This window comes from Homarus americanus, unplaced genomic scaffold, assembly GCF_018991925.1.
Source record: "Homarus americanus isolate GMGI-L3 unplaced genomic scaffold, GMGI_Hamer_2.0 scaffold28051, whole genome shotgun sequence".
NCBI lineage: Eukaryota > Metazoa > Arthropoda > Malacostraca > Decapoda > Nephropidae > Homarus > Homarus americanus.
In genome coordinates, this window is record NW_024720144.1 from 1,044,150 (window position 1) to 1,072,070 (window position 27,921).

Below are 27,921 nucleotides of genomic sequence, written 5' to 3' on the forward strand. Positions count from 1 at the left end.
AGTGTTAATAAGGGCTCACCTGACGCCGACCGTCGGGCAGCACGACGTAGTAATGACCATACACCACGTTACCGTCACTGTGCTCCTGCCTGCCGTACTCAGCGCCGTGACTGGGGTCGTTCACCGTGTAGGAGAACCTGTAGGGCGTCCCTGAGTCCTGAGGTGTAATAAATTATATCATGGTGTCATTATATCTCTCTCATTACAATTCATATATCATGGCTGATTTGTTGTTATTGTATATATATATCATTTTCCAGTGGTATTGCTTTTGTTATTCAGATAGGCTGTGGTGTCAAGGAATCTATTGTATTCTGATAACTTTTGCCGATGACTATGTGGGTGTGTGAAGGCGAAGTGTCATCCAGCGATTAATAATGCCACTCTCTCTCTCTCTCTTCTATCTCGATCATTATTTCCTTTTCTCTGCATCTCTAGTGCAATGTTATGCAACGATCGCTTTCTCTGCCAGTCGCTACCTACTTACTTCTCACATTTTATTTTCTCTTTATTTTTTTTTTACTGTATTCTGTCTTTATTCTTCTTTCCTCCCCCCCTCTCTCTCTCTCTCTCAGTTATCTACCATCTTCTCAGTTCTCTCAATTATCTACCTTTCTCTTTAAGTACAGCAGTAGTTCCTTGACTCTTTTATTCCATTCCTTTTCCCATTTATCATTTCTCCTTCACATGGCTTTCACACACCCCATCCCGGCATCCCACCCTCTCCTTCCTCCAATGAACTAACGACTGTCGACATGCAGGGGGGGGGATGTCCAGAGAAGGGGTGCAGGGGGGGGGAGCGTAATGCCCGTCGTGACTTAAGTAAACAAACCCCACTTTCCCTACAGCAGTCACATGGGGGGCTGCAGGGAGTCTCAAAAGGAGGTTCTTGGTGTGGGATTTTCCTCGTTATCTGGAGATTTTAGATCACCAGTTGAGGATTATTTGTTCCAGCTTATTTTATTTAGTTATTTTACCTGGTGATAAATTAATCCTACCTGAAGGGGTTATATTAGGTTAGATTAGGTTAGGTTATATTTGGTTAGGTTCGATTAGGTTAGGTTAGGTTATATTTGGTTAGGTTAGATTAGGTTAGGTTATGTTAGGTTATATTTGGTTATGTTAGGTTATATATGGTTAGGTTAGGTTATACAATATTTGGTTAGGTTAGGTTAGTTGAGTATAATAATAAAGGTACAATACGGTATAGACTCACCTTGTGGTCAGTAGGATGTCGCCGCTGCTGTTGACGTGACCTTGAGGCGGCTGATGACCCCGACGTAGGATCCTTTGAACCAGTAGCCGATAGTGACTCATAGATCAGCCTAGGACTTCGGGTGGATCCTAGTAGGTCTCTGGGACTTGGGGTGGGTCCTGGTGTACTGGAGGGCTTTTTAGGACTTTGGGTGGGTCTTGGTGTACTGTAGGACTTTTTAGGACTTTGGTTGGGTCTTGGTGTACTGGAGGGCTTTTTAGGACTTTGGGTGGGTCTTGGTGTACTGTAGGACTTTTTAGGACTTTGGGTGGGTCTTGGTGTACTGTAGGACTTTTTAGGACTTTGGGTGGGTCTTGGTGTACTGTAGGACTTTTTAGGACTTTGGGTGGGTCTTGGTGTACTGTAGGACTTTTTAGGACTTTGGGTGGGTCTTGGTGTACTGTAGGACTGTTTAGGGCTTGTTGTGAGACCTAGTGTGCTGTGGGGTTGTTTAGGATTCAGTGTGGGACCTAAGGTGGATCCTAGTGTACTGTAGGATTGTTTAGGACTTAGTGTGGGTCCTAGGGTGGGTCCTGGTGTACTGTAGAACTGTTTAGGACTCAGTGTGGGTCCTAGGGTAGGTCTTGGTGTACTGTAGAACTGTTTAGGACTCAGTGTGGGTCCTAGGGTAGGTCTTGGTGTACTGTAGAACTGTTTAGGACTCAGTGTGGGGCCTAGGTAGGTCCTGGTGTACTGTAGAACTGTTTAGGACTCAGTGTGGGTCCTAGGGTAGGTCTTGGTGTACTGTAGAACTGTTTAGGACTCAGTGTGTGTCCTAGGGTAGGTCTTGGTGTACTGTAGAACTGTTTAGGACTCAGTGTGGGTCCTAGGGTAGGTCCTGGTGTACTGTAGAACTGTTTAGGACTCAGTGTGGGTCCTAGGGTAGGTCTTGGTGTACTGTAGAACTGTTTAGGACTCAGTGTGGGTCCTAGGGTAGGTCCTGGTGTACTGTAGGATTGTTTAGGACTTAGTATGGGTCCTGGTGTGCTGTAGGACTTTTTAGGACTTTGGGTGGGTCTTGGTGTACGATAGGACTTTTTAGGACTTTGAGTTGGTCTTAGTGGGTCAAAGGAATTTCTGGGACCTATGGTGGGTCCTGGTGTACTGTAGGACTTTATAGGACTTCGGGTGGGTCTTGGTGTACGATAGGACTTTCTTGGACTTACGGTGAGTCCTGGTGTACTGTAGAATTTTGTTGGTCCTACGATGAATCTTGGTGTACTGTAGGATTTTTTAGGACTTGGGGTGCGTCTTGGTGTACTGTAGGACTCTCTAGGAGCTGAAGTGAGTCCGGATGTGCCATAGGAATCCTCAGGACTTGAGATGGTCTTTGACGAGCTATAGGATTCTCTTGGAGTTAATGTAGGGCCTGATGGAGCATTTGAGTTTGAAGATCTTGGTAAATCGTAGGATCCTCTGGGAGTTTGTGCCTCGTAGGATTCTATAGCAGTTTGTGAGTCATAGGATTCCTTGAGAGCTTTTGCATCTAAGAATAGGTCGTAGGATTCTCTGGGACTTTGTGCATTATAGGATTCATTTTTTGAAGTTTGTGTGTTGTAGGATGCGTAGTAGGATTCTGTAGGAGTATGTGAGTCGTAGGATTCTCTAGGAGTTTGTGTGTCGTAGGATTCACTAGGAGTTTGTGTGTCGTAGGATTCTGTGAGAGGTGCGTCGTAGGATTCGATTGTACTTGGTGCGTCGTAGGATTCGTTGGGAGCTATTACGTCGTAGAATAGGTCGTAGGATCCTTTGGGAGTTTGTGTGTCGTAGGATTCCTTGGAAGTTTGTGTGTCGAAGGATTCTTTGGAAGTTGGAGTGTCGTAGGATTCTTTGGGAGTATAAAAATCGTAGGATTCTATAGAAGTTTGTGTGTCGTAGGATTCTGTGGAAGTTTGTGTGTCGTAGGATTCTGTGGAAGTTTGTGTGTCGTAGGATTCTTTGGGAGTATAAGAATCGTAGGATTCTCTGGACGTTGGAGTGTCGTAGGATTCCTTGGAAGTTGGTGTGTCGTAGGATTTTTTGAGATTATAAGAATCGTAGGAGTCTAATGAAGTTTGTGCATCGAAGGATTCTTTGGGAGTTGGTGTGTCGTAGAATTCCTTGGGAGTATAAGCATCGTAGGATTCTCTGGAAGTTGGAGTGTCGTAGGATTCCTTGGGAGTTGGTGTGTCGTAAGATTCTTTGGGATTATAAGAATCGTAGGATTCTATAGAAGTTTGTGTGTCGAAGGATTCTCTGGGAGTATGAGTATCGTAGGATTCATTGGAACTTTGTACATGGTTGGATTTTTTTAGAGTTTCTTCGCCGTGAGGATCTCTAGGACTCTGGGTAAGGCCTGAGAGACCATAGGACTTTGAAAATATTGGTGGGTCGTAGGATTTTATAGGCGATCGTAGAATTGGACTCGCTGTGGAAGTTGTTGAATTGTAGGACCCTGAGATCCCTACCAACTCGCTCCTTTCTGAAGATTTTAGTGGATTAGGCCTGTAGGACTCTATGGAACTTGGAGTGAAGAAGTATCCTACAACACCTGGTGGCTGATAGGATTCTCTTGAACTTATATCATAGGATTCAGGAGGACTTGAAGTGATGCTAGATTTCGTAGGATTTTGTTGGTCATGGGATTGTGGGCTATGGGACTTAGTCGGAGTTGTTAGGTCAAAGGATCCTGTAGGACTTGTCGGACTTATTAGGTCGTAGAATCCTAAAGGACTTGCTGGTCTACGGAGTTTTGCAGGACTTGATAGGTACAGGTATCCTTCGGGACCTGTTCCGTTAGTGGACTCTGAAGGCTCCGATAGTTCATAGGATTTTACAAAGGTCGGTGGGTTAGAGGACTCTTTAGGACTCAGTGTTTCAGATGATCTTGTACCTTCCGTAGGACTTAGTAGGTCATAGGACTCCGTGGAAATTGACAGGATATAGGATTCTACAGGAGTTGCTGGGGTATGGGACGGCATAGGACTTACTGCTTCGTAGGATCCTATAGGACTTGATGGATTATAGGCCACCGCAGGACTTATTTGATTATAGGATCCCAGTGATGTGGTTTGGTTGCTAGTTGGTAGGATATAGGACTCCTTAAGACTCGCTGTGTCATAATATCCTGCAAGGCTTGACGGCTTAATAGATGCTGGGGAATATAAAAGATCATAGGACTCAACATTACTTGGAAGGATCTTGGATTCAGGAAGACTTGACAGGTCGTTAGATCCTGCAACATGGTGTGGGTCATTGGACTTTGTAGGACTTGGAAAGTTATAGGATCTTCTAGGAATTCTTGGGCTGTAGGTCTCCGTCGGACTTAGTGTGGTATAGGATTCCTCGGGAGCTGCTGGGTTGGAGGATACTCTAGGATTTAATAGGGTATGGGATTCTGTAGTAGTCTGTGGGTTATAAGACCTTGTAGGACTTGGTAGATTAAAGGCTCCTACTGGACGTGGCGGGTTACTAGATTCTGAGGGTCTTGGACTTGATTGGTCGTGGGATTCAATCCGAGTTAGTAGGTGCTTGGACGTGGTTGGACTTAACAAATCCTGGGATCCTACAGGACTCGCCAGCTTACTAGACTCTGCAGGACTTGACAGCTCACGGGATTCTACAAGAGCTGATGGATTCTTGGACGTGGTTGGACTTAACAGATCGTGGGATCCTACAGGACTCTTCAGTTTACTAGACTCTGTAGGACTTAACGGGTCAAAGGTTATTACATAGGATACTGGTGTTTCATAGAGCTCCTTTGCACTTACTGGACTAGAGGATCCTATGTGACTTGAGCTCCTAGATCCTGTGGGATTTGTCAGGCCAAAGGACTCTGAAAGAAATGGTAGGTTGTAGGACTCTCCATGGGTGGTAACCTGAAGGACTTCGGCAGGATATTCTGTTACGATGGAGTCCCTGAGGTCAGCTGTATCTAAGGACTCTCGGGAGTTGACCGAATCATTGGACTTTGTGGGACTTGGTGTGGCGTAGGAGTCTGTAGTATCTGTTGAACTGTAGGACGCTAAGAGAGTTGATGGACTTGCACTGGGAGATTCAGGGAAGTCTCTTGGACTTGTTGGATCATAGGATTCACTTGGACTTGAGGACTCATGGGATTCTGATTCTCTTGGACTTAACGATACATAGGGTTCGGTCTCACTTGGACTTGAATAATAGGATTCTTCTGGACTTAATGGCTCATAGGACTCGTTTGGACTTAATGGCTCATAGGACTCGGCTGGACTTAATGGCTCATAGGACTCGTTTGGACTTACTGGCTCATAGGACTCGGTTGGACTTTCTGGCTCATAGGACTCGTTTGGACTTATTGGCTCATAGGACTCGTTTGGACTTACTGGCTCATAGGATCCTCTTAGACTTATTTGTTCAAAGGATTCTTTTGGAGTTGCTGATTCATAGGATTGGCTTGGATTTGATACAAGATGGGAATTGCTTGGATTTGGCAGGTCAAAGAATTTTATTGGACTTGAATGTACTGTCCCAAACGATTCCTGTGGACTTGGCGCTTCAGTGGATTCCTTTGGACTTGATTCATCATAGAACCTTTCAGAACTAGGTAGGAGATAGGACTCTTCGGACTTTGGGGTAGTACTCGTTGAAAGTTCTGTTTGACCGTAGGATCTTATAGGACTTGAAGAAGGACCAGTTGACCCATAAGACTTAATAGGACTTGGTGTATTAACTGATATGCTCCTGGACTCTGAGTAACTTAATAATGTATCTGATGAATCGCGTGCTTCTCTGTAGGACTGTGTTGGACTGGAATATCTACCGGGTGGACTGTAATTCCTCGTTGGACTCAATTTTGTACTTTCCTGGATGTAGAAGCTTAAAAGACTTAGTATTTCACCGTACTCGGTACGATTTACATTAAGACTTGACGATTCATTGGAGCTCATTGTACTTGATTTTGGACTTGGTGTTTCATCGGACTTTGTAGGATTTGATGGTGCCGTTTTTAATTGAGGAGAATGTGAAGACCTTAGGGAAGGATTAAGTAATTCAAAGGACTGCCTCCGCCTCGCTGTTGGTCTTGTTGGATCATAGGACTCTGTTCGATTTGGCGTAAGATCCGTTTGAGCATAGGACTCATAACCACCCAGTGTTGGACTTATTAGAGCATAGGATTCTGTCGATGAAGTAAGATTCCTTGTGCCATAGGACTCATTTGGACTTGTTTGATTATAGGACCCTGTTGGACTTGTCAGATTATAGGACTCTGTTGGACTTTCTACATTATAGGACTTTCTTAGCCTTGTCTGACTATTGGACTCTGTTGGACTTGAGGTAAAATCCGCCGCAGTGCTATAGGACTCGCTCTCAGCTCCTATAATGCTCTGGCCGGAGACTGAAAGCAATATGGCGGCGCCCCAGAGCCCCACCAGCTGAGGAGGAAACAAGTAACAGTCTATATAATGTAAATTCTAACCACTCGTCATGGTTATTAGATAGATAGAAGTACACCCCCTGTATAGATAGATAGAGACATAGGCCTATAGAGATAGACACAGGCCTATAGAGATAGATAGATAGGTAAGTAGGTAGGTAGATATTTATTCAGTGAACTCGTTTTGCATGTATATTAAGACAGTATAAGTATCCAAACAATATTTTTTATTTTCTTAATTTTTTTTTACCAATTGGTTGTGTTTAAGTGAATAATTATGTCAATTATCTTGTAAAAAAAAAGTGAATGGGAAATATAATCTGAGTTACTGCTGCTTGATGTTATAGAGTGTGCACCAGGAAGCATTTGAGGTAGGTTAACCCTTTGAGGACGATGATGATTTTAACCCTTTGAGGACGATGATTTTAACCCTTTGAGGACGATGATTTTTAACCCTTTGAGGACGATGATGATTTTAACCCTTTGAGGACGATGATTTTAATCCTTTGAGGACGATGATTTTAACCCTTTGAGGATGATGATTTTAACCCTTTAAGGATGATGGTTTTAACCCTTTGAGGACGATGATTTTAACCCTTTGAGGACGATGATTTTTACCCTTTGAGGACGATGATTTTTACCCTTTGAGGACGATGATGATTTTAACCCTTTGAGGACGATGATTTTTACCCTTTGAGGACGATGATGATTTTAACCCTTTGAGGACGATGATTTTTACCCTTTGAGGACGATGATGATTTTAACCCTTTGAGGACGATGATTTTAACCCTTTGAGGACGACGATGATTTTAACCCTTTGAGGACGATGATTTTAACTCTTTGAGGATGATGATTTAGTTTGATCGGACCAAGATGGCGGCTGGCGGTGTACATATTGCGTTCACAAAAATGTCAACAAAATGTACACGACCAACATTTTTGTCTTATTTTCTGTATGTAAGGAATAAATGTTGCCGCCTCATTGGTGAAAGTAAGTGAAACCGTTATCTTAACTTTTATTGGTTGAAAAACAGCTTACATAAAACGTTGACTCTCCTTGAAAATAAATTAAATCCTTCACTCTCATTAGTTAATACAAATACAGCCGGTAACTGTCATTGGCTGAATTTAAACAGTAGCTAACTCCGATTGGCTAAAGTCAATACAACCATTAACTCTGATTGGCTTGCGTAAATAATGATCTCATACAGTGACATCATGTTAAGTTGCACCTTCATTGGTTAGTTAAGGAGAGAGATTGTAGCCATGGTCAGTAGCCGCAGTGAATGGAGGATGCAGTGAGTTGTTGGATTTCTAATTTAATTTAACATAAATCACCGTAGTTGTGTATGATATGACTCAGCACCAATATATTATGGATAAACAACAACATATTTATACTGTAATGTATATACTGTAGATAAAAAAATTCAGTACAGTATGTCAGTGTGTATTTGCATGTTATACACGGGACAAACTTTTATATGTATTTATGTATGTATGTATAAAACACTTGCCTCCATATACTAGTTTGAGGAGGTCGGTCTTACAACAGCTTTACACCGTTCATCTACTTTCCCGGACTTTTCTGCACCCTCTTTGGCGCTAAACATCCAACAAAGTCCTTCCCCCCTCTCGGTAAAAACTCGCTCGCCTGTTTACCTTGGTTATCGTCGTCTGAACACTCACTCGCTTGCCCCTACATGTCACGACGCACAGTTTAAGTTGCTCCTCACTCAGACAGTCATGGGCACCCACTACTTAATCTTTTACTGTTGTACTCTGTTTTAATAGGTATGTAGTGTGTGTGTGTGTGTGTGTGTGTGTGTGTGTGTGTGTGTGTGTGTGTGTGTGTGTGTGTGTATGTAATGTGTGTGTGTGTGTGTCTTTAGTATTGAGGAGTTTAGAGTTTCTGTGAGCACTATAGAGTCCGATTTAATGAAAGGTACTCAGTTGGGGGGCATTTGACTTAGTAATTTCCTTTGAGATGCTTTTAAACTCGAATAAATCTCCTTTCACCTGCGCTATGTTTGTCTTTAGGGAACTTTCGCCATTATCTCAGCCTCCTATAGCTAAAGGGATTTATTTTTTTAATTTCGCCGTTCTTGCACCTTGGCTAGACATGTCCTCTAATAAACCTTGGGTGATAGAATGAACGTATAAAGGACTCTTGTGTACCTGGACCCATGCACCTCTACCACTGTCTCGTGTACTGTACCATAACATTGCTCTTACACCTCTTGCTGAAGTTCCTCACTGTATCATTCTTATGTACTTGGAGGCCTGAGGCTAGTTTTGAGGGCCATTTTCTATAGGTTTTTCCTAACAAAATATTTACAGTACATTTACACAATTTACACGTACGGTGCTAAGGTTACTTGAGAAACAAACCTAACCTAACCTAACCTGAACAGAGTGTATTTTACCATTTGCTAAAACAAAACAGTACTTTACCACATTTGTGCACACTGTTATTGGGTGGCCACGTGAAGCCTCCCTGATACACTCTCTTGTGTTGTACGTTTTCACCATTAGTCAACAACCTCACCTCCCACTGTATTTCCAGCCAAGACTATAGGTCATGTATACACGGCACAGATAGTCAAAAGTAAAAGGTCATATTATTTTATTCGAGAACCTTAAATGATTACTATGCTATATTTCAAGACGTGCAGTAAACAGGAAACCCAAAATCAATTGAAATAAAGTCTGGTTTTTAGTTCCTTGTTTACTGCACGTTATAAAATATAGTTTAGTAATCATTTAAGGTGCTCGAATAAAATAAATGACCTTTGATATAAAAAAAAAGACCCTATATTTAACTTACCTCCCAGAATCTCATATTCAGTATATAGACAGCAATGTAAGAGTTATGTCCACGTGCACACACAACACCTGTAGTCACCACCGTCAGCTTCACACTGCCCACACTCCCGCGCTAACCTCCCCCTTTATACTCTTTCTCCACCGGCGATTTTCCCGGCTGGTGACGTGAAGCAGAATATGAAGGGAATGAAACTACAGATTCACTTTGTTGAAATAATTTTTGTAACGTGTGTCTCTTAATGTTTATTTATTATATACATAAAGGTGAGTAATACGGCGGGGCTGTCAATTTTTTTATTCTTCAGTAGCGTCTTAAGAATTTTTCCCCGTGTTAGAAGGCCTCATTCCTCGTGTGTGTGTGTGTCCCGTCAGTAAGCATCAGCAGAGCCAGAAACAGTACTGTATTTAAACCTATACAATATTATGGTAGCTTTCGTATTACTGGTGAAGACGTCAAGGTAAAATAACATCAGGTTTTTATTTAACTAAATCTTCTCTTATTTTACGATGGAAAATTGTGATTTAACAGCTGAAGGAAAACGTTGATATAATTCTGTTTTTGTTTTTTGAAAGCTAATTGTTTACCAGGCAGTGAAATAATATATCATTGTTTATATGAGGTCCTGAAAGTAATGTTTTTCTTATTTCCTGAACTATATATACAAATGTTTAAATGTTATTCGTTTAATGTTACTACACCATACCATACACCCATCAGACCAAATGACAATGGCGACTCAGAAACAAAGCAAAAAAAAGCTCTTACAAATGACTTAAAGTTGTATATTTTGGAGGTAAAGTTAAACACATGGATGTTTTAATTAGTGTTGTAATTTTGATCTTTGATGAAAACAAAAAAAGAGATAATTGCGACATCTGGAGGACGATGGTTCTACTGCCCTGATGTATTTATCTTAATGGTAAAAAACAAAACCTAGAATAAGTAATGAGGATTTTATTTTTTATTGTAGCTTAATTGATTAGGAAGTCAGATGCTTTCTCCACTCTAGCAAAGGTGAAACATAATGATAAACGTAAGAATCCTTGAGAACCCGCTCCTATAGATGTTCTCTTAACCCCAGGAGAGAACCATAACCCTTGAGAACCCGCTCCTATAGATGTTCTCGTAACCCCAGGAGAGAACCATAACCCTTGAGAACCCGCTCCTATAGATGTTCTCTTACCCCCAGGAGAGAACCATAACCCTTGAGAACCCGCTCCTATAGATGTTCTCTTAACCCCAGGAGAGAACCATAACCCTTGAGAACCCGCTCCTATAGATGTTCTCTTAACCCCAGGAGAGAACCATAACCCTTGAGAACCCGCTCCTATAGATGTTCTCTTACCCCCAGGAGAGAACCATAACCCTTGAGAACCCGCTCCTATAGATGTTCCCTTAACCCCAGGAGAGAACCATAACCCTTGAGAACCCGCTCCTATAGATGTTCTCTTAACCCCAGGAGAGAACCATAACCCTTGAGAACCCGCTCCTAGATCACGTCTCTTACCCTGAGGAGAGAACCAATGAGTCCCTGAGAACCCCGGGTGGTAGTGTTATGGTTACGTCACGTGTTGTGTTGGAGGAGTAGCAGCTGAAGAAGATGTGACACTCGAGGGGGGGACGTGAGCGAAGGGAAATGAATAAAGAGTGACTTGTGTTACTTCAGGATGGCGGCTTTCTCCTCCTCTCCTCCTCCTCCTCCTTCATGAATCACCTCAGGAGCATCACTCACCGACTCGGTATAGCTACTTACGTGACCATTCCATTGTCTCATGGGTGTTAGAGGTATATACAGCACTCTAGGTGGATGGGCACGTTTCCCCTGATGAGTTCGTTACCCACAAGTGCTCTAGGGCCCAGGCTTCATTTATCTGTGTGTATTAACCCAGTAATTGTTAGATAATCTTTTTTTTTCGATTGTTTCATCATGTTGTTAGTGGCTGTTTTACGGTGTTTTTTTTTCTTTTTTCTTTTTGTTTATCCTTTCGTTTTTTATTTATTTATTTATTTATTTATTTTTTAGTGGTGGCGCGCGTCATATTTTATTCCCGGTACGAAAATATTAAAAACAAACCCAGCGTTAGAGAAATGTTTTACACATGACGTGATAATAAAATATTGTCAACAAATAACTTATGATGTAATTTCGGTCTTTAAATAATGTAAAACAGCAGAATGTAGTCTTTTATAATCTGAACAAACAAATACATCACGAAACAATATTTGGATTTGTCTTAAAGAGGACAAAAGAAAAGAAAGTGGCGAAAGGATCAACAAACCGATGAGGTGAAGGAGACGATAGCGTGAGTAACCAATCAATCAATCAATCAGCTGCTACATCACGCCTCGACCAATCAACTGAAGGGAAATGGTGACGGAAGGAAGGGTTGTAGAATTACTTGACAATCAACTTTCAATCTGCAGGCAACACCAAGATTCATTTACAGAAGTCACGCGCGGTGATTTTATATACTGTACTGACTTTGTGTTCAAGTGAGTGAACAGTGTAGCTGAGTATAGGAAATTAGTTTGTCTGTATAAGCAGTGTGTTGTTGGCTTAATTAAGATGGGAGGAGAAAACAGTCAACACGCCAACATCTCGTCATTACTTCCCTTGAGGAGCTATAGAGATCTTCAATTAAACGTGGATTATAGGTTATAGGTTATCGACAATTATAGGTTAGGAGAGACACTTCCAACAGCTCCTTAACCTAACCTAACCTATTAATAAATCATGAAGTGGTCCCAATAATTATGACTATTTTTTAATACAGGATTCACATAAGCTAGTGTCAAGTTATTAAGGAATATTTTTGTTAATACTTTTACTTAACAAGATACTAAATTGTTATGAGAGTTATTTTCACAACGTAATATATATGTACTGCAGGAATGTACACTATCAGAGGAAAAAAAGGTTATTAAGTTTGGATAATTTGGCTTTGATATGTTCCTGTGAAAAATGTAAACCTTAGTAATATATCGAACTGCCTCTCTCAGACCTAATTATGGTATTCTCAGCTTCCTCTTGTTAACACTGAGGAAAAGAACTCATTTATCGCTTCTTCTCGTTGTCCTGGTCTCTGAGCCTTTACTCTCTTAGGTTGTTGTGACGGCACCGAGTGTGAGCTCTTTCAAGACCAGACTTGACCAACACTGGAGCAGGTTCAGATACATTCAGGAGCCGGTGCATGCCCAGTACTTGCCAACAGTACGTAACAGAGAAGTAAGCGATCGTCCAAGCGGCTAACGAGCCGATCAGTGGTGAAGAGGACAAAAGTAAAAGTAATTACAGAGCCGTGGCACACATTAGTCCTGACTTCCTCGTCGTTAGTGAGGATCCATCTCTTTTAAACTGAGATTTTGTCTTAATTTTGACTTAACTCAACTCCCCTCTTACCCAGGGTGTTTGATCATCAGGTGGAATATCCAGGTGATCCGTAATACTAATATTAGCCAATCACTGTGATAAATGGAGGTATTGTAGTGGATTTCTCCCCTACAAACGCTGTTTGTCGCTGAGTTGCCGACCCCGTGAATCTCCAGTGTATGCCTCGTGGTCTAGGTCAACCAGCGCCGCCCACGGAGCGGGGGTCAACTATCTACCCACGCCTACCTCCGCTATAAAAGACCTGACCTCGTGGTGACCTGTCTCTTTCTACCTACACCAACCAGCCAGCAACACCTCCTCCTCCTCCGCCTGCCTGGCGGTCCTCGCTCCCGCCGGCGAGCATGGCGACCCACAAGCTGGTCCTCCTCTGAGCACCCTCACCAACCAGCTCTCTCTACTCAACACTTGCAAACAACCTGTTCCCCACCGTATAACTTAACACCAAATATATACTGTATATAGATAAATAAAAAGGATAAACAGAGAAATTAACTAGATGCAGGAAGAAAATAATAGAAATTAAGAATAATCATCACGTGCCATAGAAAACTTAACAAGTATAGCACTAACTTGGCAATATTCTCATGCGTTCTCAAGTTTATCATAGTTTCTCATCGTTGTGTGTAATATGCGCTGTGAACTTCATTTTATATTATGTTCAGGCTGGGCAACAACTCTCTGTAAGCCGATGAAATTTTCGCCCCTCAAAAATCATCATGAAGTCTTAATTTATTGCGTACTGTTGTGTCAGATATCATGATGTTGATGTGTTGTGCAGGATACCGTGTTTCAGATCGCTATGAAAGTACACAATGCAGACATGAATTCTGTTTAGAATCTTACGTCGTAGATTTAAACATAGAGAGGACATGTTTACGTATGGTCTTTAATACATACTGCACTGTACTAAAGCTAAGTCGACGCTGATCCAGTGTTGTTACTATTGCATTATTACCATCTCTGCAAGTATTGGCTTCTACTTACTCCTTTTTCATTCATAAAATATCACATTTCTAGTAAAATCAAAACAATGTAAATAACTGGCAACTATTATGAGTACCAGAGTTGCCATGTTGTTAGTGTGACGATGGGAGATGATAAAATAGATCAGGTGATATATCTTTTATATCACAATATATAATATAAAAAAATGGGTGATTTTTACTTATTTTTTATTATATAAATAATTTATTTTTTATTTTTTTTATTTACGAAGACTTTTTATACCCAACTATTTCCAGTTAGAAAATATGGCGTCTAATTATATAGAATTGTCTGTAACTTTCTGACGGTTAAGAATATTTCGCGTTGAGGAAAGTTGTAATAGTTTGTTCAAGAATCTCAGTCAAATATGCATGTTAAATATCACGGATGATGCCTTTAGAGACCATGACAAACAACTTTTGCCGCACCACCAGTCATCTTTGGTCAGCTGGTGGGGCAGAGATAACATGTTAAGATAGTGTACCAAATACTATCGTGTTAAAATAATTACGGTTCACCTGCAGATTAGACACCCCAGCATATTTCACCTGAAGATTAATGCTACCTGGACAAGTTAGGGTAATGTAGATTGTAGATTAGTTTTAATTGGGTTAAATTAGTTTAGGTTGGTTAAGTGAGGGTAATTTTAATTAGGTTACGTTAAGCTAGGTTATATAGGGTTTGGGCAGTAGAGAGAAAGGTATATATATATATATATATATATATATATTCCTATAATTCACATCTTCAGGGTGAGTATATCATATATGCCTGATCACGCACCTATGACTATATATATATATATATATATATATATATATATATATATATATATATATATATATATATATATATATATATATATATATATATATATATATATATATATATAAAGAAAGTATAAACTGGTTTTTCAGTACTCAGTGAAAGTAGATTGTGAGGGAGTTTATGTGTGTGGGTGGAATGGGAGGCGGCGGTTACTGACGTTTGAAGTACCGCGTGTAGGAAATCTAATTTAAAGTCAGTCAGGAGAGTATTAATAAATCTTACTTATTACTGGTGATGATTATTGCATTTTATGGGCGCTTGATACTGAGTTTAATCTTTTTTATGGGAAAAATATGCCTTAGTTTCCGTATCGTTTGTCGGAGGATTTATTTATTTATTTATTTTTGCACAGCTGTGTATTATGTATGTGAGGGTGGATACGTGTATGTATTGTGATGGTGGACACGTGTATGTATTATGGTTGTGATGGTGGATACGTGTATGTATTATGTATGTGGTAGTGGACACGTGTATGTATTATGTATGTGGTAGTGGACACGTGTATGTATTATGTATGTGATGGTGGTCACGTGTATGTATTATGGTTGTGATGGTGGATACGTGTATGTATTATGTATGTGGTAGTGGACACGTGTATGTATTATCTATGTGGTAGTGGACACGTGTATGTATTATGTATGTGATGGTGGTCACGTGTATGTATGTATTGTGGTGGTGGACACGTGTATGTATTATCTATGTGATAGTGGACACGTGTATGTATTGTGGTGGTGGATGTATGTATTATCTATGTGATGTGGACACGTGTATGTATTTCACACGTGTATGTATTCTATGTATAGTGGACACGTGTATGTATTATGTATGTGATGGTGGACACATGTATGTATTATGTATGTGATGGTGGACACGTGTATGTATTGGTATGTTAGGAAGAAATACATAGAAACATCACGAACGCGTCAAAGGCTTTATTTACAGTGAAGAACATCAAAGTAGACTGACTATATACTGTACACACACACACACACACACACACACACACACACACACACACACACACACACACACACACACACACACACACACACACACACACACACACACACACACACACACACACACACACACACACACACACATACACATATATATTATTAAAGTAAAACAGAACATTCAGATATTCACAAACAAATGAATGGAAACTATAAATACTAATTAAAGTATAAAGGTTCACCCTGGTGCTGTTTAGTAGGTGTTCATCAGTGGTTGTCTCTTCCGGCCGAGGTTGGTTACCGTAGTTGGTTACCGTAGTTAGTTACCGTAGTGGGTTACCGTCGTTGGTTACCGTCGTTGGTTACCGTCGTTGGTTACCGTAGTTAGTTACCGTAGTGGGTTACCGTCGTTGAAGTTGCAGATGTTACCACGACCATAGTTACGGAGCTGTTCTATACCAGTGCACATCCAGGCGTCTGTTGGGGCTCAGGAACTTGCCAGATTCCCACTCCGTCCGAAAATCGAATCCTGGACCACACCATTACAAGACGAGTATAGGTAACCAGTGCACCACAGTCCACCTCATATTATGCATTACAAGATCAGAGGACGGTACACACGTAAATGTAAGTGCTGAGAACTTTGTCACTTGGGGTTTCGTAATGTTAATGATGTAAACTCTGCATGTTTGGGGAGTATCTGCTTGTCATCATACACGCTTCTCGACGTGTGAGCAGAAGGGTCGAGTCATGACGTTGGATTAATAATCTATTCAACAAGTCACTAAAATTACAAGTGGGCATCTCTTGGCGCATGTGTTCTTGTTATGTTATGGGGTTATGCTGAAGAGAGAGTTACAGGAAATGACTTATAATAAGCTCTGCCCACTTATCGCCCTCAGCAGTTATTTTAATATCTGGAACGTGATTAGGTTTTGCTTGCTGAGTCAGTTGCAACGCCACACCGGCAAATTTACGGCCATTTCTTTCTATAATTTAACTGGAAATTAAAAATATGGCTGTGAAATTTATTGATGTGGCATCACGACCCATTAATCAACTAATGATATTACTTCAGGTATTCTGTGGGTGCTGTTGACCACCACCACCACCACCACCATTCTGTGGGTACGGTTGACCACCACCACCACCATTCTGTGGGTACTGTTGACCACCACCACCACCACCATTCTGTGGGTACGGTTGACCACCACCACCACCATTCTGTGGGTACTGTTGACCACCACCACCACCACCACCATTCTGTGGTACTGTTGACTACCACCATTCTGTGGATACTGCTACCACCACCACCACCACCATTCTGAGGGTACTGTTGACCACCACCACCATTCTGTGGGTACTGACTACCACCACCACCACCACCATTCTGTAGGTACGCTGACCACCACCACCACCACCTCCACTGATTCTGTGGGTACTGTTGACCACCACCACCATTCTGTGGGTGCTGACCATAGGTACTGACCACCACCACCACCACCATTCTCTGACTACCACCACCACCACCATTCTGGTACCACTACCACCACCACCACCATTCTGTGGGCTGTTGACACCACCACCATTCTGTGGGCTGCTGACCACCACCACCATTCTGTGGTGGTACTGTTGACCACCACCATTCTGTGGGTACTGACACCACCACCACCACCATTCTCTGGGTACTGACTACCACCACCACCACCATTCTGTGGGTACTGTTGACCACCACCACCATTCTGTACTGTTGACCACCACCACCATTCTGTGGGTACTGACTACCACCACCACCACCATTCTGTGGGTACTGTTGACCACCACCACCATTCTGTGGGTACTTGTTGACCACCACCACCATTCTGTGGGTACTGTTGACCACCACCACCACCACCATTCTGTGGATACTGACTACCACCACCACCACCACCATTCTGTGGGTACTGACTACCACCACCACCACCACCATTCTGTGGGTACTGTGACCACCACCACCATTCTGTGGGTACTGGACTACCACCACCACCACCATCTGTGGGTACTTCTACCACCACCACCACCACCATTCTGTGGGTAAGCTACCACCACCACCACCACCATTCTGTGGCCTGACCACCACCACCACCCACCACCACCATCACCTTCTGTGGTACTGATACCACCACCACCACCACCATTCTGTGGGCCTGACCACCACCACCATTCACCACTAGTGGGTACTGACTCACACCACCACCACCACCATTCTGTGGGTACTGTTGACTACCACCACCATTCTGTGGGTGCTATTTCACCACCACCACCACCCTTCTGTGGGTACTGACCACCACCACCATTCTGTGGGTACTGACTACTCACCACCACCACCATTCTGTGGGTACTGACTACCACCACCACCACCACCATTCTGTGGTACTGACCACCACCACCACCACCACCACATTCTGTGGGTACTGTTGACTACCACCACCATTCTAGGGTACCACCACCACCATTCTTTGGGTACTGTTGACCACCACCATTCTGTGGGTACTGACTACCACTACCACTACCATTCTCTGGGTACTGACCACCACCACCACCACCACCACCATCACCACTCAGGTACCGCACGGTAACAGAGTACCCGGTCTTGTCATCAGCGTGGTACTGCACAACCTGGAAGAAATATACACAAAGTAACCGTAAACATCTATGTCATTTATCTTCACTCCTCCCCAACGTGATGTGGGGGAGAGACACGGTGTAGAAAGTGAAAGGGAAGGGAGAAGAGGTAAATAAGAAGAGAAAATGATGCAACATAAGTGAAGCATGCAAGAATTTATAACAAATAGATTTATCCACATAGATTTACTCAGATTTTCAGATGGTTATATTTGCATGTGTATAGAAAATGGATATAACCTGTGTATAGAACTGAATATACTGTAATTTGCCTTTACCTTTACTTGTCTTTTGGAGGGAAGGGAAGATTATATACATGAGAATTATTATGGTATTTGAGGAATAATTTAATATTTTTTACGTGGACATATTTAGAACACGAGGAAGAGTGATGCGATTCTAGTTTTTTAATGGGATTGGCCTAATGGCCCCCAGTCCTAATAGGCCCTAACCTAACCTATCCATAAAGATTTTTGTTCTAATGCTATAGACCCAGAGACCTAGTGGGTCCTAATTCTAATGGCCCAGAGACCTAGTGGGTCCTAATTCTAATGGCCCAGAGACCTAGTGGGTCCTAATTCTAATGGCCCAGAGACCTAGTGGGTCCTAATTCTAATGGCCCAGAGACCGAGTGGACCCTTATCCTAATGGCCCTTAATTCTAATGCCAGTTGACCCACCTGATGCCGACCATCGGGCAGAAGAACGAAGTATTGGCCGTTCACCTCGTTACCGTCACTGTGCTCCTGCCTGCCGTAGTGAGCGCCGTGACTGGGGTCGTTCACCGTGTAGGAGAACCTGTAGGGCGTCCCTGAGTCCTGACGTAGCCACGGGAGGAGAGGTTAACATGGGTGGGTGTTATCCTTCAACCATGCAAACTACGCGGGACAAGTAACATCCATAATGTTCCTTGTTGTACAGTATAAGGAAGTTTACAGATAGTTTCGACAGGTTATTGTTTTGTGATTTTGAAAACGCAACACCCCATGTATAGTCTAGCCTAATTTGTTTTTATTTTGTGATACGCAAAATGCAAGAGTATAATACAACATTGTTGGCCTGTTTCGTGTGGTGTTTAGAATACGAGAGGGCATTCAGAAAGCCCCAAATTTTAGCCTTATAATATAAATAGCCGCTACCAGCAACATTCATAACAACCAGAACCCATTTTAATATTTACACCAGGCTTAGTACAGTGAGACAGAACAAGTTGTCGCAACATGAAGTGCTCCTCTAACAAGAACATCTTGCTGTCCAGAGTGAAGAGTAATAGAGGGCTTTGTCACCTCCTTGATACACCTAACTTGAGAGTTTGCAGCTCGGCACTACCACCTACTGTATTGTACTAGAGCGCCTCTAGGTTATTCACCACGAACTATACTATTAAAAAAAAACAAAGATGGACCACATCCTTCAAATACATGCGTGTTGAAAATGAGACTTACCATCACAATAAAAAGTTATTAATTTTGATATTTTGGCACCATCAGATCACTACTTACTGCACAGGTTATAAAAGATAAAAAAAAATGAAATATCTGAAGCTTACCTTCCCATAAGACTGTGACCCCGCTTGTTGTTGACCAGGAGAACCGTAGCCTTGTTGGGACGTGTCAGGACTACTGTAGACTGGCTGGTGGGTTTGATATGATGGATCGGTGTCATCTTGTGTTAGTTGAGCTTCATCTGGACGACTGTAGACTGGCTGGAGTGTCTGGTAAGGTGCGTCAATGTCTTGTTGCTGTGGTAGTTGAAGTTGTGTGGGAGAGGAATAATTAGTTTGGGGCGTTAGACCGTAAACTCTTCGTGATCTTTGGATTGACTGTGTTTCCTGTTTAAATATCTGCAGTTCTGTCTGGTCTCCCGCATCTATTAATCCCCGAGGTTCTGGGGTGAGGTCTGTTGAACCATATGAACCCTGGGGTCCTGATTCAGGGATGAGGTCTGTTGAACCATATGAACCCTGGGACTGTGGTTCAGGGATGAGGTTTTTTGAACCATATGAACCCCGAGGGTGTGGTTCTTGGTTCGATGTGTCAGTAACCTCGACAGGTCCAGGAACTTGAGCAAAAGGATCAGCTTCGTTGCCTTCCTGAATCTGTTGGCTTGGGTTCAGTGGTTCATGTAGAGGTTGGTGGGTTGGGTTCGATGGTTCATAAATCACTTGGTAGGTATGGCTGAGTGGGACATACAAATATGGTGGGTTCGTTTCCTCTTGGACATACGGAAATGGTTGTGTTAGGTGGAGTGGTTCTTGGTTCAGGTGGAGTGGTTCTTGGTTCAGGTGGAGTGGGTCGTGGTTGAGGTGAAGTGGGTCTTGGTTCAGGTGGAGTGGGTCTTGGTTCAGGTGGAGTGGGTCGTGGTTCAGGTGAAGTGGGTCTTGGTTCAGGTGGAGTGGGTCGTGGTTGAGGTGAAGTGGGTCGTGGTTCAGGTGTGGATCAAGTGAAGCTTCGGTCACACCAGCTGATAGAGCCAGAACCAAAGCCGCACAGCACACACTCTGTAACGTTGCATAATAAACAACATGAGGATGATAGGGAATGACTGCACTGTGTTGACTTTGTGGTTTAATGCAGGAGGACCCACAACTCTGTTATTATTATTATTATTATTATTATTATTATTATTATTATTATTATTATTATTATTATTATTATTATTATTATCATTATTATTATCATTATTATTGTGATATCATTGTTATTATTATTTTATTATTTTATTATTATTATTATTTTTTGATTATTATTATTACTATTATTATTAGTCAGGTTATTTTTTGTTAAATACTCTAGCGTAGAGACATCAATATATAAAGCTGGTGTTGGCAAGGTTTAGTTTATGGGTGTTGTATTTCACAGATTTACGGGATTAGGCAACTGGATTTTGTCTCGTCACTGAGGGTGAGAGAACACATCGAGTTTCGGTAGGTTCTCACCGCAATCCCGATACTCTTGTGGCCACCATCATCCTGAGTGTCGTAGTGAACCAATTAGTTGTGTTCTCATATCCTCAACCTGCCAGCGTGACAGTCATATTGGATCACAGAAGACATGAACACCAACACTATGAAGCACACACACACACACACACACACGCGCGCTCTATCGGACACTCCTCACAGGTGGAAGTACGTGGATGACTGCACTGTGGGGGTTTCAGTGGACAACACCGCACCAGACTACTCATCGCTACAAGGCACCCTGGACAGGCTACAGGCATGGACTACGGAGAACAAGGTCACCATCAACCACACCAAAACCGTAGTCATGCACATCAATACCGCCACCACTCCAGTGCAAGCCCCAGCAATCACAGTGGGTGCCCATCCTCTCCAGCTGGTGCAGTCTGCCAAACTCCTGGGTGTTACTATAGACAACAAACTTGACTGGAAGGCCCATGTAAATAACACAGTCAAGGTAGCCTCATACCGTCTCTACATGCTACGACGACTTAGGTCACTTGGGACACCCACGCCAGAGATGAGGACCATCTACAACGTCTTTATTCTCCCCAAACTAACGTATGCGTCACCAGCCTGGTCGTCTTCTCTCAACTCCACCCAACAACGTCAGCTAGAGAAGGTACAGAAAAGGGCCTGCAGAGTCATGCTCGGCGCGGAATACTCGGGCTACATCAACGCTCTCTCCACCCTGGAAATGCCATCCCTCAGTGACCTCCACCACCAAGCACTGGAAAGGTTTGGCAGTGAACTACTGCACCACCCTCGTCATCGCCACCTCCTGCCACCTGCAGCCCCCCACCCACTTCGCTCAGTCCACCATTACAACAAAATTTAGCCCATAAGAGCCCGCACCGATAGATATAAGAACAGCACCATCCCATCTATTGTTAAAATAATAAACAACTCCTGATTTATGTACTGTACAGCCCTGTAAATGTATTTATATTATATCATTATGTCTAAATCAAATGTAAGTCTGTATATTTTCAGCCACCGGCTGCAACTCTATTAATAAACCGTTTATTATTATTATTATTATTACACACACACACACACACACACACACACACACACACACACACACACACATAATGAGATGAACCAACTTACCCTAAGATGCGCCATGGTAGAGGATGCCCCACAATGTGTCACTATAGGTATAGCTTGTGTGGCCGTAACACCAGTAACAGTAATCTGCCATACACAAGTTACCAGAGGCAGCTCACTGTATGGTGCGAGCCACAACACTGACACCATCACTGCCCCTGAATCTAATATTTATACGGCCTCTACGTCCCAGCCTCGTTTCTCCTACTGGAAGCACTGAAGGAGATAACACTATGGCGGCCGTCACTTCCTTCATTGTTGTGCTGATGTTTTAATGTTTTTTTTCTGTAAACATCAACATCAGTTATTGATATTTTTGGGGTTCCTTAGCGAGTATCTCCAACACATTTAGAGCTAAATGTTATATAATTTTACCCCCAGGTAATTAAAAGACGACTTAAGCTTTTCAAATTTTTTTTTTTACTTGTCAAGTTTGGGCGCACACAGCGTCTGGCGGCCAAGTAGATTTCTCTAAATCACTCTCACGGGTGGAATCCCCTCACACAACAGACAGCTTAAAACTTCACTTTCTCTGAGGTGTTTAACTGGCGTGAGTGGACACACTGGTGAGGGCTCCTCATGCACGCATTATGGTGCCTGACCTTTGTGGGTAAACATGTTGTGTTCTGTTGGTGGAGATGTGTGGTGAGGGGCTGAGTCTTGTAGCCCTTGACACCATGATAACACAGTAGCAAATAATACTAACACTTAAGCCAATAATTATGTTGATGTGTTTATCATCTCCTCTACAGTACAGTGTATGATTATTACAGTGATTGAGAAGGTAATTTACTGTTCTGTTGTACCGATTCTTTACTTTCAGTACGTGGTAATTTTTCTTGAGGGTTTGTTTTTTCACTTTTTTCTTCTCTTATATATTTTTATCTCTAGTTAGTTGTATACTTTTATACTTTGGGTTTCATAGGTCTGACGGTCTGTTTAATTGTTGGGCGGATACAGCCAAAGCCTATACACAAGGAAGCAGTTGTGACCGGCACTGAACTTGACCACTTCTCAATCCCGCAAGTGTAATGTTAGGTACCCAGTCACACCTTGGTGAGTTGGGGCACGAACCAGTGACCCATAGGACAGGAGGCGAGTGTTTTATCCATTTGACTGCTGTATATCGTGTGTGTGTATGTGTGGATAGCTTCAAACATATAAGGTGGATGGATATATGAGCGATAGGTCTTGTAATTCACCCCAAACGTAATGCCCTTTCTCTCAGCTCCCTTTTCAACCTATCCAATTTTGCCCTTCTGAAATCTGGGACTTTAATGGAATTTTCCTTGCCACTGACATTACGCTCTACTTTGAATCTTACTTGTTTATGATCACTGTTGGCTAGTTCGTTACCTACCTCGACATTACTGATGAGGTTTTCTCTGTTTGACAGAACTAAATCGCGTATATTATTACCCCGTGTGGGTTCGGTTATATGTTGACTTAGGAAACAGTCCTGAACAGTCTCAAGGTCGGTCCAATCTGTGACTGGATGCCCTGCCCATTTCATCCCAAATAAGTCGCTCATTAACTCTATTGAGATTAGGAGGTCTATATATTACTCCTGCGATTAATTTTTCTCTACCATCGGTTCAGTCTATCCAAATTGTTTCTGTATTCAGTCCAGTTTTTATTTCCTTATTTATTTCACACTTCAGATTACCCATGACGTAAACTGCTTCTCCGCCTCCTTCCGTAATCAGTATGGAATAATTTGTACCCTCTAATATGGTATTCGACAGGTAACTCACGTGGGTCTAAGTTTATCCATGTTTCGGTGAATGCTATTATTTCGAGTTTTTTCGGCACATAACAACGCCCTGATTTAATCCATTTTGTTTCTCATACTGTATTCTACTGTATGTATGTAGGTATTTATTTATGTATGTATGTATGTATGTATGTATGTATGTATGTATGTATGTATGTATGTATGTATGTATGTATGTATGTGCGTGCGTGTGTGTGTGTACTAATGGATCTGACCAGCAATTGAATAGGTGACTTGTCGGTGGAAAATAGCAAAATCATCCAGAACAGAAAGAGCAACTCACCAACACGACCCGGTCTACCGTAATGGCCTGTCATCAACAACTTCTCCCCTTGAGGTGGTTGGAAGCTTAACCCCCCCCTCCCTCCCCTCACCCACCCCACGTTACTGATGAACCAACATTGTGAAGCTGTGGTCAGATAAGATGATTTGCTGTACTAAGAAACCATTGCATTTCACACCTTCTTCCATTATACCACGGCTGTGCTCTCTCTCACTCCAGCTCTTAAAAGAACTGTATCATGCTGCTTTCTCCGGAGAGTCGTGGAGAGAGAGAGAGAGAGAGAGAGAGAGCACACACACACACACACACACTTACACATATGGCAGAGATAAACAAGAGAAAAAGCGTGACTCACATATTGTTAGGTTTCCATCCACCTGAACCATACCTGTCACGCTATACTTATTGGGTGGGTAGGTAGGTGGGGGGGGGGGTGGATGTGTGGATGGGTGAGTGTTTGGATGAATTGGTGGTAGGGTGGATGGCTTGATTGGTGGGTGTTTGGATAAATAGATTTGAGGATTGGCGGTGGGTGAGTGCGGGTGTTTGGGTGAATGATTGGATAGATGGATGAACGAATGGATTGCTGAGTGTTTGGATGTCTTAAGTTGGTGTATGGATGCATGGAAAGGTGGGTGAGTGGGTGCCTAGTTAGGTTAGGTCATAAGACTTGACTGATTCATTGTGTCATAAGACTTGACTGATTCATTGTGTTATAAGACTTGACTGATTTATTGCGTTGCAAGACTTCACTAATTCTTTGTGTCATAAGACTTGACTGATTCGTTGTCATAAGATTTGATTGATTCTTTGTTATAAGACTTGACTAATTCATTGTGTTATAAGACTTGACTGATTTATTGTTATAAGACTTCACTAATTCTTTGTGTCATAAGACATGACTGATTCGTTGTCATGAGACTTGACTGATTCGTTGTGTCATAAGACTTGACTGATTCGTTGTGTCATAAGACTTGACTGATTCGTTGTGTTGTAAGACTTGACTGATTCTTTGTTATAAGACTTCACTAATTCTTTGTGTCATAAGACATGACTGATTCGTTGTCATGAGACTTGACTGATTCGTTGTGTCATAAGACTTGACTGATTCGTTGTGTCATAAGACTTGACTGATTCGTTGTGTTGTAAGACTTGACTGATTCTTTGTTATAAGACTTCACTAATTCTTTGTGTCATAAAACATGACTGATTCGTTGTCATGAGACTTGACTGATTCGTTGTGTCATAAGACTTAACTGATTCTTTGTGTTATAAGACTTGACTGATTCATTGTGTTATAAGACTTAACTGATTCATTGTGTTATAAGACTTGACTGATTCATTGTGTTATAAGACTTGACTGATTCATTGTGTTATAAGACTTGACTGATTCATTGTGTTATAAGACTTGACTGATTCATTGTGTCATAAGACTTAACTGATTCTTTGTGTTATAAGACTTGACTGATTCATTGTGTTATAAGACTTAACTGATTCTTTGTGTTATAAGACTTGACTGATTCATTGTGTTATAAGACTTGACTGATTCATTGTGTTATAAGACTTGACTGATTCATTGTGTTATAAGACTTGACTGATTCATTGTGTTATAAGACTTGACTGATTCATTGTGTTATAAGACTTGACTGATTCATTGTGTTGTAAGACTTGACTGATTCATTGTGTTATAAGACTTGACTGATTCATTGTGTTGTAAGACTTGACTGATTCATTGTGTTATAAGACTTGACTGATTCATTGTGTTATAAGACTTGACTGATTCATTGTGTTGTAAGACTTGACTGATTCATTGTGTTGTAAGACTTGACTGATTCATTGTGTTATAAGACTTGACTGATTCATTGTGTTACTTGACTGATTCATTGTGTTATAAGACTTGACTGATTGACTGATTCATTGTGTTATAAGACTTGACTGATTCATGTGTTATAAGACTTGACTGATTCATTGTGTTATAAGACTTGACTGATTCATTGTGTTATAAGACTTGACTGATTCATTGTGTTATAAGACTTGACTGATTCATTGTGTTATAAGACTTGACTGATTCATTGTGTTGTAAGACTTGACTGATTCATTGTGTTGTAAGACTTGACTGATTCATTGTGTTATAAGACTTGACTGATTCATTGTGTTGTAAGACTTGACTGATTCATTGTGTTATAACTTGACTGATTCTTTGTGTTGTAAGACTGACTGATTCATTGTGTTGTAAGACTTGACTGATTCTTTGTGTTGTAAGACTTAACACTGATTCATTGTGTTGTAAGACTTGACTGATTCATTGTGTTGTAGACTTAACTGATTCTTGTGTTGTAGACTTGACTGATTCATTGTGTTATAAGACTTGACTGATTCATTGTGTTATAAGACTTGACTGATTCATTGTTTAAAGACTTGACTGATTCAATTGTGTATGGTAAGGACATAGAAATACAATATCGTATGTTTACGTTTGTTTGTTGTTGTTGACGACACGATACACCTTAATGATCACCTGACAAACATCTGGATAGGTAATGATGACCTGGAACCTCCACCAATCACAAGCTTCCTCAGTTTTGGTGCCTTAGAACCTCCACCAATCACAAGCTTCCTCAGTTTTGGTGCCTTAGAGCCTCGACCAATCAAAAGCTTCCCCAGTTTTGGTGTCCCAGAGCCTCGACCAATCAAAAGCTTCCCCAGTTTTGGTGTCCCAGAGCCTCGACCAATCACGAATTTCCTCAGTCTTGGTGTCCCAGAGCCCCCACCAATCACGAGACTCCCCAGTCTTGTTTTCCCAGAGCTTCCACCAATCGAAAACATTTTCAGTGAAGATGCGCCAACACGTCTTCCAATTACAGATATCCTCACTCTTGTTCAGTTAAAACCTACACCAATGAGTCTCGGTCTTGGGATACCGGAGCCACCACCAATCAGGCGCGTCCTCAGTCTTGGTGCCGTAGTCTCCATCACTCATAGCCCTCTCGGTCTGTGTTTATTAAAACCTCCACCAATCATCACCTTCTCATTTTGTTTATCGCGGATTCAACCAATCATAGCCTTTTCAGTCTGTTTATCAAAGCTCAACCAATCATAGTCGTCTTATATTCTTGCTAACTTCCTCCGTTCAGTTGTTATAAGGTTGTAAGGTACCACATCCTTCCCCAGTCGTGTGTACTGTCTGTCTTGTAGCGCCAAAACAACCTTCCAATTAGGAGTTAATTCGTCTTGGTGTTGGAAAGTCACCACTGAGGAGTTATTTCATGTTGGTGTTACCAAACTTCCACCAGTCAGCTGCTCTCTCGGTTTACCTACAGTAACACCTTCACCAATCAGAGCCATAATATACCTTCTCAGATTCATATTACTATTAACACGTGAGAAGTAAGAATTTGTTCTTTGGATTCCCCAAAAAAAAATTATATATATATATATATATATATATATATATATATATATATATATATATATATATATATATATATATATATATATA

At 41.7% G+C, this 27,921-nt stretch overlaps 1 protein-coding gene across 1 annotated transcript; it reads right to left on the reverse strand.

Moving 5' to 3' along the window:
• Positions 1-1,929: 1,929 nt before the first annotated feature.
• Positions 1,930-27,248, reverse strand: LOC121860436 (flocculation protein FLO11-like). The gene is made up of 5 exons (XM_042357595.1): positions 26,941-27,248; positions 19,843-20,470; positions 18,974-19,111; positions 18,244-18,288; positions 1,930-6,642 (listed from the first exon to the last, which is right to left on the reverse strand). Exons 1-5 carry the CDS (start codon positions 27,246-27,248, stop codon positions 1,930-1,932), a joined length of 5,832 nt encoding a protein of 1,943 aa, XP_042213529.1.
• Positions 27,249-27,921: the final 673 nt, after the last annotated feature.

Coding starts and splice junctions, on each gene's coding strand:
- LOC121860436 (XM_042357595.1), bottom strand. CDS start 27,248: ATGTTTTCGATTGGTGGAAGCTCTGGGAAAACAAGACTGGGGAGTCTC. Junction 20,471..26,940: donor CCTATCCAGATGTTTGTCAG/GTGATCATTAAG, acceptor TGTCCCACTCAG/CCATACCTACCAAGTGATTT. Junction 19,112..19,842: donor GGTCACAGTCTTATGGGAAG/GTAAGCTTCAGA, acceptor TGGCTACGTCAG/GACTCAGGGACGCCCTACAG.